This window comes from Egretta garzetta, unplaced genomic scaffold (assembly GCF_000687185.1).
Source record: "Egretta garzetta isolate BGI_Z169 unplaced genomic scaffold, ASM68718v1 scaffold1644, whole genome shotgun sequence".
NCBI classification, from domain to species: domain Eukaryota; kingdom Metazoa; phylum Chordata; class Aves; order Pelecaniformes; family Ardeidae; genus Egretta; species Egretta garzetta.
Window position 1 is genome coordinate 43655 of NW_009259568.1, and position 13737 is coordinate 57391.

The 13737-nt window shown below is 40.2% G+C and overlaps 1 protein-coding gene across 1 annotated transcript in view; it reads right to left on the reverse strand.

Annotated features, from left to right (window-relative positions):
• LOC104125256 (ankyrin-2) overlaps nt 1–13737 on the reverse strand; it is a 69135-nt gene that overhangs the window by 31782 nt on the left and 23616 nt on the right. The window contains exons 12-16 of the mRNA XM_035893240.1: nt 12431–12527; nt 7474–7702; nt 4857–4982; nt 2890–3012; nt 645–677 (exon numbers count right to left, since the gene is read on the reverse strand). Of these exons, the coding sequence (XP_035749133.1) occupies nt 645–677; nt 2890–3012; nt 4857–4982; nt 7474–7702; nt 12431–12527 (608 nt within the window). The remainder of the gene's footprint in view (nt 1–644; nt 678–2889; nt 3013–4856; nt 4983–7473; nt 7703–12430; nt 12528–13737) is intronic.

Genomic DNA, 13737 nt, shown 5'->3' on the forward strand with positions numbered 1-13737 from the left:
ACACAGGCAGCGCGTTCAACCGCAATCTGGTTGCAGACATCCCCCAGCAGCGGGGAACTCGCCGACGGAGGCAAATGTTGTATTTAGGTCTGTCCCTCTGCCTCCGTTCCCCCTACCCACCACCACCACCTAGAGGAAGCATATTCAGATCGTGCCTAGGGGTATTAATAAGAAGTATCCCATGCCAATGATCCGCTGGTTCTAAATACTTTAGTCAAGTCTAGTAGCAACCCTACGTTGTTTTTAGGATGCCGGATGGTTCTCAGAATCGGCAAAACCAATCCCATTTCCCCCTTTTGGTGCTGCAGAGAATAAAGCTTAAAGAAATACATTTGTATGGCTTTTTCTAGAGCAAAGTAATTTTTAAATGATTAAGGAAATGTTTCAAAAGCCAAATGAACACCTCCAAAATCAGTGCAGCTGAGTCAGTAGAACTTTGATTTTAACGTAGGGAAGGTTAAACTCAGTGAATTGTAAAGGTGAGCCTGTGCGAGATCCTTTAAAGCACACTCCTCTTCGTTGTTTCTGTAGCACTGAGCTAACGACTGATCTGTCTGTGTCACTACAGATTTCATCTTCCAAGCTCTGTTAGTTGTGCTTTAGTAGTACGCATAAGCAATAACGTGCTGTTATAGCAACATTACCTCTTCTTCTTGTTCTTGATCTGATTCTGATTCCTTTCAGTTCCAAAATGCCATGCAAAAAGAGAAGGGGAAAACAGAGCAGGCAAAATGCACATTTTTTAGAAGAAGAGAGTAGGGAAAAGTAACTTCTGACAACATTTAACAGAAAAGAAGAAAACGCACTGTACGTTTCTGCAATTGATTCCTCATGTCAAAAAGCAGCAAAACTAAAGTGCCAGTTTAAAACACAAAGGCTACGGAACCAAGCAAATTCCAAACAGAAAAGTTGCTTCTGGGTGTTAGACTTCCAGTGATCCATATCTGTACCAAAGCTTAAAATATATACATGCTTTTTCACCCACAAATTAGCACAAAGAAGTACTTAAAATAGTTAAGAACGTTACCCATTTAAAATGAAAATACTTTGAGATGTGTTATTTTTAAATTATACAAAAATGCCAGAATAAAGATTACATTATATGCTAAAAATGCTGAGAAAAAATGACAAGGCAAGACTTTGGGCAAACAGCCCAATACATTCCTAACAGGCATGCAGCTCCAAATCTGACAAGGACAGTAAAAAATCTGAGTTATCACAGAATAGCAATAAACTGACGTTTTCTAAGGAAACAAATGCTTCCTAATATCTGATCTCACTTAAACAGAAATCAAGGGCACTCCCATGATTTATGAGAATTCAACTGGTCTCAATCTTGTTATTTATAAATACTAACTCATACTAGAGTTTTCCTCTCCTTTTTCTGCCCTTGATATTGCAACATTTTCTCCCCCAGGAACATTACTAGCTGTTACAACAATATTCTGAAGAAAGACCATTTATACGATGCGACGTACTCATAGATTCTTGAAAGATTTGATCAGATGCAGGAAGAAAAGTCGGTGTCAAAAGCCAACGTACTATTAAAATCAAGTCTAAGAACATATTTTTGGCACTGCTATAAACTTTTCAAATTCTGCAGCTCAAGCCCGCTGCATTTTTATCACTATCACCACAGAGAAACAAGGCAGTTAGCTAAAAGTGCTATTGCAAAGCCCATTAACTTTCAAACCGGCAAATTAAAAATATGACAAATAATTTTCAGTCCTTCTGTACTTGGCAGATGAAATTGCTAAGCCACTCTCTATCACATTTGAGAAGTTGTGGCAGTCCGGTGAAGTTCCCACTGACTGGAAAAGGGGAAACATAACCCCCATTTTTAAAAAGGGGAAAAAAGAAGACCCGGGGAACTACAGGCCAGTCAGTCTCACCTCTGTGCCCGGCAAGATCATGGAGCAGATCCTCCTGGAAACTATGCTAAGGCACATGGAAAATAAGGAGGTGACTGGTGACAGTCAACATGGCTCCACTAAGTGCAAATAGTCCCTGACAATTTTGGTGCTCTTCTACAATAGTGTTACAGCATTGGTGAATAAGGGAAGAGCAAAGAATTTGACACTGTCCTGGCATGACATCCTTGTCTCTAAATTGGAGATTGGCGTGTAGTGATAGGACAAGGGATGATGGTTCTAAATCGCAAGAAGGTAAATGTAGGTCAGCTATAAGGAAGGAATCCTTCCGTGTGAGGGCGGTGAGGCACTGGCACAGGTTGCCCAGGGAAGCTGTGGATGCCCCATCCCTGGAAGTGTTCAAGGCCAGGTTGGGTGGGGCTTTGAGCAACCTGGTCTAGTGGAAGGTGTCCCTGCCCATGGCATGGGGGTTGGAACACGATGGTCTATAAAGTTCCCTTCTGACCCAAACCATCCTATGATTCATGCCTTAACATCCTATGATCTATCCTTACACTTTGTGAAACAGGTATGAATGGTAACTTCATCTCCAGAGAGGTGTCACAAGACAAGGTTAGACAGTGTGGGAAGTCTCTGGTAGAACAAAAAAATGAACCTAGAGGTACTCATTGAGTCCCAGATCTGTCTCACCCTGAACAGAACCTGGGTAAAATTTCTGTATGAAATAAAATTAGTGCAGGTCTTGTGCAACACCAAACTAAACCACGGGAGCTATGTAGTGCAAACGGGATCTTCGTCTCCCTTCTGTCATCTCTTCTGAGTCCTCAGAAAATATTCGATAACATCATTGAACACTGGCATTAAGAGTACCAATCCTAAGAAACTGAAAGCCCTTGGGTGGTAATTATTCTTCATTAAAATACCTGACTGCAAAGCTTTAACAATGTTTTGCCCTCCTACTAATGTCTTGTTTATTTTAGAACGCTGACGACTCTAGATCGGTATAATTTCACAGTACCTTTGTGTAAAGGGGTAAAGTGATGTTTAAATTACATATGGCTTGATGAACAAGGCCTCTCGTAGATTTTGGCTCCTTCATGAATGATAATCTTCCACAGGGTTCTTGAGTGGTATCTCGCACCTGGTAGAGCAAACATACGGACATGTAATCTGTTACTTTGCTATTCTGTTGTATGATCTACTTGTGCCACTCAAAACTATTTAGCAGAAAGAGGCTAGACGTGAGAGAAAAAGGCCATGCAGGCAAAAATAATGTGGTTTGGGGTTTTTTTCCTGCTTGTTTGTATATGAACATATGAATGTATTTGTGTGTGAAAGCAAGAGAAGACACAAGACGTACATGCTCATATATTAGAAACTTATTTACAGAAGGCAGTCCTAACACTGCAATCACAGTCTAAAAAGAACAGAGGCTTTCCAGTACAATTTGGCTTCTGGGATAACTTACAATACCCATTTTTCACTGAAGGGGTCCACAAACTTTATGGTTGTAACAGAGACTCATTTTGTATTAGGTAGCAAAAAGAACTAAGTGATTTTCCCCCATATGGCAAGAATATGTATTTATGCTGACATCAGCAATAACTATTTGCTCAAAATCTTAGTATTAAATATCGCGTTTGTTCATTTGGCTCCTCTTGTGGCTGAGTGGCTGAAAACAGTAAAAGATCATGCTTAAAGTTTCTTCTCTTGCAAAATGTTTTCTCAAACGTATTGATAAATCCTAGTCTTAGAATGAAGAAATTTGCTGGAATATATTTATAGGGGTGACTATTATTATCCACAAAAGATACCACATCATGCCATACTTTTAAGGTTTTGTAGTGAATCTTAAGACAAACCTCTTTCACAGCTGTTAATAGAAATAAGTGTAAGCACTTAGAGCTTAAGACACTGGTCATGTAGTTTCAGCTTTTGTACGTAATGTCAGGAGGATTACGTACAAGATCACAGAAGAAATAGGACCGAAAGCATTACCTCATTTTTAGTTTTCAGAACTGATGAAATGATACGATTAGATACACGTGTATTAACTTTATCAGACTGAAAACACTAGATGCAAAGACACACTTTGAAAATATTTTGGAAAATCTGTCATGGAGAAAAACACGCATAGCCACAGGTAGGTGATGGCACAGATAAAGTTCGAAATTAGAACAAGCTTACAAAATATTGCTGGAAAGGAGGGAGGGAGTTTAAAAGTTGTCTAGCAGCGTACAGCAGATTTAATGCAATGAGGGAGAGGGTTGGTTTTCTCCACTTTTTGGAAGTTCCCATTCATAAAGCATTTCTCTGAAACTGTTTTATGTAATGGCAACAGTGTACTCTGCTGAGGTCAGGATGTCCCAGTAGAAGGAAAAGTTTGTGGGAAGAGGTTTGCAGTGCCCAAAAATATGGTAAAACCAGAACTTGAAATATCCAGAAAGGAGCCATGCTTTTCTTATTGCACCCCGAAGGAAGTTTTGCATTGCTACTGAAGGGAGGATGATTGAAGAACAGTTATATCTGTATTTACAGCCAAATGACGCATATTTACAAGTGTAGGGTACAATGACCATATTCTGATAGATTTCTGCCAATTCTACACTGTTTTCTGACACTTTTTTGCAGTTTCCGCATTTTTTTCCTGCAAGATATTGAACCATGATACAGAAAATCAAACAGGATCAGCTCTTTAGATCATTAGGTAGAGAATAGGATTCCTAGAAGTATCATTCTGGTGTCTGAAAGAATGCTGTGGACACATGTATATAGAGCAGAACACAGGCACAAATCATTATATTTAGAGAAAAGATTTACTGAATTTTCCGTAGCCACTTCTGGTTGTTTTGACTACCCAAGTCAACTTTTAATCCATTACGATAAAAAAATTTGGAACTGGTTTTCCACCTGCTAAGTTTACTGTAAACTCAGAAGTAGACAAAAAATAAAAACTACAAACCAGAGCTCATATTATAACATTACCTTAACGAACAGAGGAAGTCTATTTTCTTTGAAGGCAAAAAAACTGAATATATGATGTTGCCCACTCTTCGTTAGCGGCACCAAATTGCCAAAGCAGTCAACATAGATGGGCTTTCCTTCTAATACCTATTGGAAGTGAAACAGAAGCAAAGCAGGAATTAATCACAGTAAAGTGGTTGGGATTTCTCCTTAAGCATTATTCTGCAGTAGTTTCCACCAATTTCTTCAATTTGCTAGGACTTGTCAGCAGTTACAAGATCCGTTACGTACAGTTACCTAAAATCTGGGGAACCATTTCAGATTATTAAATACCAAATGGAATTCATTGCTAATCCAGTAACAATAGCGTGACACTAAATGACAAAAATAGTATTCAGCGTCATGAATCTGGGCAAATTCTCAACCTAGATTTTAATTTGGATTTTTTATTGGCTCTAATTTTAGCCTACTTTGCTAATCTGGCCTCATCGTAACAGTCAAAAAAATATTTTCTTCAGCAATCAAATGAAAAGTCCTTGTTTTGACAGGTAAGATAATAAACCAGTCTGGGAATATCATGAAGTTGCAAAGGACCTTTTTGCCAACGCAAAAACTTTCTAAATGAGATTACCTATGTGTGTAATCTACTTGCAACAGTCTGTTGCAGGAGGCAAAGACAGTGTATGTTGGTAGATTCTATTTATTCCAGCTGGATTGGTAAAAGCCTAGACCTTTTGAAAGTCAGGCCTCGGGTAAATGCCTATATAATGATTCTGCCCGCATCGTTGGATTGCTATTGTATGGCCCCTCCACGCGTTTAAATCTCAGCTTACCACTTTTGGAGATGTTCCCTTCAAACTGCCAATACATTAATGTCTCATCCTTACTTTCCAGTAGTTCAGCCTTGTCATTCACTTTTACAAGCCCGTGCTTTATCTAGCTGCTCTGCACAAGAAATGCCTGTCAGGGCTTCAGGAACAGCGAGGACAGATGTTTTAAAGGTGGGATTCTCATGGAAAAGAGACCATACTAAGCAGAAGAATACGCTGTGCATGGAATTAAAGCACTTTCAATTTGTCATCCTTTCTGAGGAAGCTGACAGAGCCAGAAAAACTGCATTTAGCAGGCAGTTTGCTGGATTCCATGTACGAAAGCTTTTGCCTGTTCAGCAACAGATTTTTTTTTTTTTTTTTAGAGCAGAATATTAATCAAACCTGCCAGTTTAACTTCTTGGTACGCAAAGATGCTGACAAAACGTGACTACTGTTAACTGCCTTTTGGGATAGTGATATTAATTTACGGAATTACTGGAAGTTGAGATTTACCTGTCCTTGTTGGCTTTGACTATCTCCCCTTTCCTTGGAACATCCACTTAGTATCAGGCTCAGGAACATAACAGTTCAGCAAAGACCACCACCCACAAAACTCATCTTTACTCAGGCATTCCTCTAGCGAGTAACTAAAAAATTCAAGGTGTCTCCTGGCAGTTTGCTACAGAGCTAATTAAAACGAAGTAATCACTGTGGACCACCACAGAAATGACTATGAGGCACCTGGATTGAACTTAGGGCCAGCCTGCATCCCTAGAACTTAGTTTTAGGCTAACTGAGGAAAAAGTCCATTTATAACACCTATCCACTACCTCTCAGCTTGCTTTTGAGTGACTTAAGTCTTAGTCTTGTTGTGCACCTGAAATCCCAGCCAAGCTACACAGAATTCTTACAAACTACTGCAATTTGTTTAGTGGAAGCCATGGGCAATGTCTCCTGCTTGCATAACTAGCCATCTCAAATAGATTTCCTAACACTTAGCTGGCAGTAGCTGCTCCAGTTCTGAATCCGAATTAAAGAAATCTTGACTGTGACGCCAGAGAAAGGGAGGAAAAAGAACCCAAAACTGCTGGACTAAATGGTAACCCCCAACTTCATTTTATTACCCGATTTCCTAGCATAAAATCAGTCCAGTTGCTCAGTACAACTGTTTAACAGGTCCACCATAAAAAAGCATCTTGGGAAACCAGATTCTTTCAATTCAGTTTTGTCCTCTAGCTTTTCTAAGCCTTAGTCCTGTAACAGAGAGCTCAGGCTCAACCAGCCCACTCCCACATTTACTATCTACTTGAATCCAGCTTAAGGTTCCTGCTACCTATTTTTTTAATTGCTGAGGACTGCCCTGAGAACACATTGGATGTCCCATTTGAATGCCAATAACTCTATGGAGAAAGCAAAAAACGGTATTACCAAAGGCAGACAGGGAATTCCTTTAAATTCTGTTAACGAGCTGACTGGAATTCCTTGTGGGTGAAGCACACAGTTACCTTCCACCTTGGCAGCCTGGCCCAGGAAGACCCAAATGCAGTCAACTGACTACAGCTAACCTTCCCACCAGCCCTGGGGACTAAGAGATCGGCCATTACCCATTAGGAATGGGATTTCATCGCTCCTACCCAGCAGCTACTTTCCCCTTACATCTGACAAAAGCCAAAGGTTCCATCTTAGCATGACACATCACACTGCATCATGACAATATTCGATGGCACCATTATTTTTCAGCACTTGTGGCAGATAAGAGGCAGGGAATATTAGCTTAAAAACACATTAGAAAATGGAGAAAACCATTCAAGATTCTTGTACAGTACCTCTACATCCCTGCTTCTGGCAACTTCAGCAAAATTTTCTTGTTGTTCCAGAGTTTTGTCCACCTTGTCATCTGTCATGCAAAAACATCTCAACCGTGCTTCAATGGGATCATGTGATTTGGCAAACACCACAAATTTGGCCATGTAGGGGACACAGATAATCTCTCTGTACACTTGGGAAGCAAAAGTAACAGATTCTTGTGTCTGTCGACAGTCTATCAACCAAAATCTGTAAAAGAAAATGAAGAGTTGTGTCATCAGCACAGAAAGATTTAAGCAAGAAAATGAGGTGTTTTCCCACCTTGGCAGCATTAGCTGGTACTCACACCAACTGTATATGACAAGTCAGAATAAAGCAAAAAAATTGGTTACCATTTGGGAAGAATAGCCTAAGAATGCTCGGTGTACCCCCCATCTGCATTTAGGAGAATGAAGCAAAATCAGCAGGGAAAGCATTTGGACCAGAACTTACTCTCCTAAATACCAGGCGCAAACCCTTCACAGAGTCTCCTCCTGCACAAATTCCAGGCCAGCGTTCTGATAAGATCTCATTCAGCTGGAAGCTTATTTGCTTCCAGGTACATGCCTGGCTTTTAAAGGCTTTAAGAAGTTCACTTGTCCCATAGCAGACAGTCTCATACACCTTCTCTGAAGATTTAAATAGATGAACCTTTCCATATTTTTGTGTTTATGAAATATATATATTGCATTTATAGTATGTTGATAGTATTTACACAATTATGAATGGCTTACCAAAATCAAGAATTTCTGAAAATTCATCACATGATCCAATAAATGTTTTTTCTTCTATTCAGAAGTTGGCCACGGCCTCAACTTTGTTTTCATCCAAATTGATCCCTTATAGTGAGAATATGTGATCAAACGTTTCCTGCTTTTTACCAAGAAAGAAATCCCTTCTAGAACAACCTCAGTGGTGTCTGTTTTCCCTCACTTTCAAAGTTTCTGATGATGTCTGAAATGGTGACTGATCTTACCACCGCCCTTCAAGAGCTGCCCAAAAGGTCTCTGAATTTGTTCCTGTTTATCACAGGTCTTTATTTGCTTTCTATGCAGAATACAAGGAGAGGGGGGTGTACAGGAAGCGTACAGTTCAAATTTCTGCCTAACCGTGACTCTGCAATATGTGCCTTTCATCTAGAGATGTAGAAAGACAGGTTTCTGTAGAAATACAGGTTCTTTTTGACAGCTGGTTGCTGCTAAACATCTGATGATGCAGAACAGAGTAACATCCCATAAAAATCGTACTAAAACCGCTTGTATCCAGCCACACGCCGAGCCTGTCATTTCTCTTCCAGGCTATAACTAAATGGTTAAGCTACGGAGCGGGCAACTTAATCTTTTTTAGTGCTTTGAAATCTCCCTAGGCATTGTACCAATTCCAGGTTTTTAAGTGCTGGACATGGCTGGACACCACGGGTGCAGTTAGTGAACTGCATACAAACTTCTGCCGAGACAGGGATGCCGTGAAACTTTCCTCAATTTTATTGATGAGGAACAGGAGATGGAAAGGGCTTTTGGCCTGTGTTGCTAATCCTTTAGGCTGTCCTTGGCCCTCCATCGCTAACAGGTGAAATATAAAAACTGCTTTGCCCCAAACACTTGTTTTTCTTCTACCATCCAGCTTAAAGGTTAGCAGTGCCTGCCTTACATGCAGTATCACAAAATGAGCGTCTTTAGGTGGATGTAAACGATGCTGTCCACTGTGCAACACTGCGTGCAAAATCAGAAATTGTTCATATGTGAATTTAGTCAGGGACTTCAAACCTTGATTTTGTGCTAAGTTTTGTTATGTCTGTTGGAGACCAGGATTATATGTATTTCTGTGTCTGAGCCACATTATATTTTGAAAGCAGATGTGTCCACATCTGGCTCCTACTACCCTTGCCTCACAGAGGCTGCGATCACCACTGACTCACTTTTCGGCGTGGTTTCTAACAGCCGCTTTACTGACAGCATCTTTTTAACTTATACGCCGACTCTGCTACACCAGTGGTTCCCAGTCTGTGACACACGTACCACGAGTCAAACACAAACACGTTCAAAGCAACAGGCAAATACTACTGGAATAAATTTCTTCCTCTGCACGGTGCGAAGCCAGGAGCTGGCGCTGCTACCTCATTCAGGTACCACCGTGACAGAGAAAGACTTTAAGATTACAGGGTAAGGTCATAAGTTGTCTGATTTCGCTACCGTAGTTATTATAAATGAACATCTGCCTCTTACGAAGCATTGCTAGTGCATGTGAATTGGTAGAAACCACCTCAAAACTTACCAAACATACTAAGGTTACTCAAGACATGGATGTTGCAACTCAGGTCTAGAACTTCAGCTTCCAGAATGCCCCTCCTCTTTAAGGAAAACTACAGGTTCTTTACCCTTTCGTTGGGCCACTCAGGCCAGGACAACATTGCCCAGGAATAAAAATGTACAGAATTTCCTTACACCTTTGTCAAGACAACCGAATTGTTATTTTGCAAAAATAACAACCTTCATTTACAATAATTTTACTTCTACTCCCAAAATGTAACCGCAGAAACACACCAAGCTTTTCACAAGGAGTAACACGCTTTGCCTTCTTTCTCAGATAGCACTTCATTTAGTTTCTCTGTGGAGCTGATGACATTTCTTTAAAATAAAAATCACTGAGTGGGTGGAAGGCATGCTCGAGTTTGACACCCGTAGGATGGAGACAGAAGTCATGAGAGGTCAAAGACACCTCAAAAGCTGATATAATCTACGGGGGGCTTATTACTTACTGTAGATTACGTGGCATTAGAACCCACCAAGCACACCTTTCAAGTGTGATTTCTCTGGTCTTACTCATCTGCAGTTGAATAATAGCGAATTTCATGCCGTGCTTATCTTTAGAACAATTTACCAAATACAATGGTTCAAAAACAGGCGGATGACATTTGAAAGAGAGAAAGCATGTTTGGTACATAAATGCTCTGCATGCTTATACTTTCCTTTCCATGCGTGGGAGAATTATGCTATGCTGGACTCGAACCGGAGAGGCTATATCCTCTGAGAAATCACCATATGCTCAAACGATTTGCTGTCATACACCAGAGGCTAAAAAGCTCAAACAGACACTAAATTTTTTAAAAAGCTGCAGCTCGGGAAATGGAAAAAAGCTATGCCTCAAACTCTGCAGTTTAATTCACATGTCTTTTAGACAAATGTATCTCTTACCCAAACTCATTAGAATTAGCCTTATGAATGGGAAAATTGTCCTCCATCATTAATGACTTAAGTAGATGTAAACAAGTTACTGGGAAGAGCAAACAGCCAGGAATCAGCTGATTCCCAGCAGGGCACAATGGTAGATGCACTTTTAGACCAGGCTACAAGTGAAGAAATTCAAGTGAGCTTCTCCTTCAGCAGAGAAGGTAATTAATTTTCTGACTGTAAATACATGAAAAAATCCCATTTTCTAACTTTAACAGCATTTAAAATCATGTTTGGGTTAACGTAGTCTGTTGAAAATTCATTTAGGTTAAAAAGAGGATGTAGAACCCATTAAAACCTCTGCATGGGACCCTGCCTACATGAGAGAACATCAGCAAAAGTAATCCATTTGAACGTCATCATCGGGATTAGCAAACATCCACTACTAATACGGACTGTAGTTCCACAACCATCACCCTTGTTCTGGGTGTATTTCATGTGTAGCCCTGCTGGGGACTAGGCAATTTGAGGGACTTTGACCTGTCAAACTTTGCATCTGGTCTCCACATTTGGTTCTTAACTTGATCTTTAATTTATCCCTTTAAGCAGAACACTGTAGGTGGCAGATGAGAGCTAAACCACACTGCAAGATCTCCCTCTTGTGGTCACTGCTGTTAAAGGAAAATGTTTAGTTGGACTGAAAAGAAAGGTATGTAAGCAAAGCACCCAACTTCATGGGAAGAAAACCAGTTCTGAAGTGAGAAAGCATAGAAAAATACTTTAGTTTGCCTAATGTTCGAGTTATATTGTGGATTGGACTGCAAGAGCTGAACTCATTTTAACATTGAATACATGATTTCATTCAATAGCAAACCTAATCTAATAGTAATAACTGCTCTGGACGCTGAATGCTTGCACTGAAGGAAATTCATTGATTTTCATGGGCAAGCTATCCAAGATTTTTGTAACTGTTTGCTAGACTACACACCCTAAATTTAATACTTTCCAGGTCATGGATTGCATCTCCTGTTACAAAGGAGGAGATTTTTCTACCATTTCTGTTATATAAATCATGGACAGTATACAAACTAAAATATATACATATACATACAAATCTAGAGATATATATATTTTTTTTTTAAATATGCAATTCTGTTTTCAGAAAGGCCGCAGTCGAATCGCATCACAAGAACAGATGGTTGGAAGAGATTCTTCCAGATCACAGCTTGGTACACCTACAGGCTTTTCTGCTTGATTTCTCATTTGTTGGATATTCTGGAAGTAAGATCTTTTCTAAGATGTATAATGAGCTACCCAAATAAGGGATTTCTGTTTCCATGGAAATTTGCATATTTCTGCAGCTGGGAAAGAAGGGGTATTCAAAATGAAACCAGGTTTTTTCTAACTACCTGAAAACTGAACTGTCCCTCCAGATTACTATTTCAGAAAAATGAGGATGTCGTTCACTCATTTCGGGGACCATAGCAGGTGCTGACTGCAAAGGACTGATGGCTGAGATAAAAATGACAAGAATATAAATTTCCTTCCACAGCTGGTAAGGAACGTAGAGCTTACGGCTCTCGTACATCATCTGTCTGGGCTAGGAGGCTCAGGGCTTCCAAAATACCTCACCAACTGGTTCACAAGCACAGACTATGTATGTTCCTTCTACGCTCTGAACCTAAATAGTTTAAAGGAACTATTTCTTGAACAAAAGACACGCCCTTGGAAGCGACACTGCAAAACTCGTGATGTGTTGTATAGGTACCTGGCAGACACGTTTGTTGTGAAGGAAACACATTCGTTAACAAACGTCAGGGGCGTTGTTCCAGTGATGTCTTCCCACTGGGCAGGGGTGGTTCCTCCTGAAATGAGAGAGATTAAAAAAAAAAATAATTAAAAGCAACCAAGTCTGCAACTTTCTTGCTTCTAAGAAGTATTTTACATTCTGAATTTTTAATCCCTATGAAACCAGTAATAATCCGAGACATGCTTTCTCCTCAGGTTCACATTATTCCACTAATCCTGGTAGGATTTTACGGGTTTCCCCTGAGAAAGCCAAGTGCCCAAATGATTTTCAAATGATGAGTCCTGTAGCACAGCTCCAGAAATGTTAACAGAGGCTAGAATTCTGGGGGGAGAGAGAGAATTTATTAGCAACTACTTTTGCTCCTTCTAGACTATTCACATATGCAGAGCAAAACTGGCCCAGAGATAGTGCAGTTAAACCCATTTTGCTACACTTGGGAAACAATAATAATGATACTAATAGCGACAACTACAATTTATGATTTCTATCATCTACTTATTTTACAAATAATTCGAAGACTCAGGTCCAGTATGTCCATAACTAAGATTTCTTTTGCATGTCGCTATGAAAACCTATGAAACAATCTGTGTCTGACAGCTGAAATGTGCTCCTCCAGCTCATGCCGTACAACAACCAGCCTTCTGGATTCCTATCAGCCCGTTAAGTGTTTCAGCCCTTTGTCAGGGACGTTGCCAGCTTCCTATCCAGGCTATGCACCTGGAATCGTGGGCACAATCTGTCACCCTGCAGCTGCGTTTGCAAGTTCTTCAAGCTACATCCCTGCCTCACCTCTTGGTGAGGAATGTCCAGCTGGTTTCCGGTTACCTTAAAATCACACTGAGCTTACACAGAACAGAAATAGAAGTGTTTATTTCTAATAGCAGTTAGGAACATCTACAAAACACATATGAAGAACTAAAGGAAAAACTACGCATAACCAGGGCTAAGTCAGAACATGCGCCTGTCCCTCCTCCCGTATAGAGCGAACTCGTTAGAGTAGCATTTGATCACACAGCACAGTCTTTATGCAAACTTTAAACCAAGCTGTGTCTGTGAAGGAATACCAGTTTTCAGGAAATTCCTCCTTTCTCTTTTTGGTGAAGCATTCTTGGAACCAGTTTCCCTTTTGAAGTTTTCTAGAGGATCCTTGCAGATTCGCTGTCCCTCCAAGACACTTCCTCCACTATAAACAGACCATTATTCTCTATGTAAATAAACACTGTTTCACTCTCTTGGAAATGCAAACACTTCTTTGTTGACCAGAT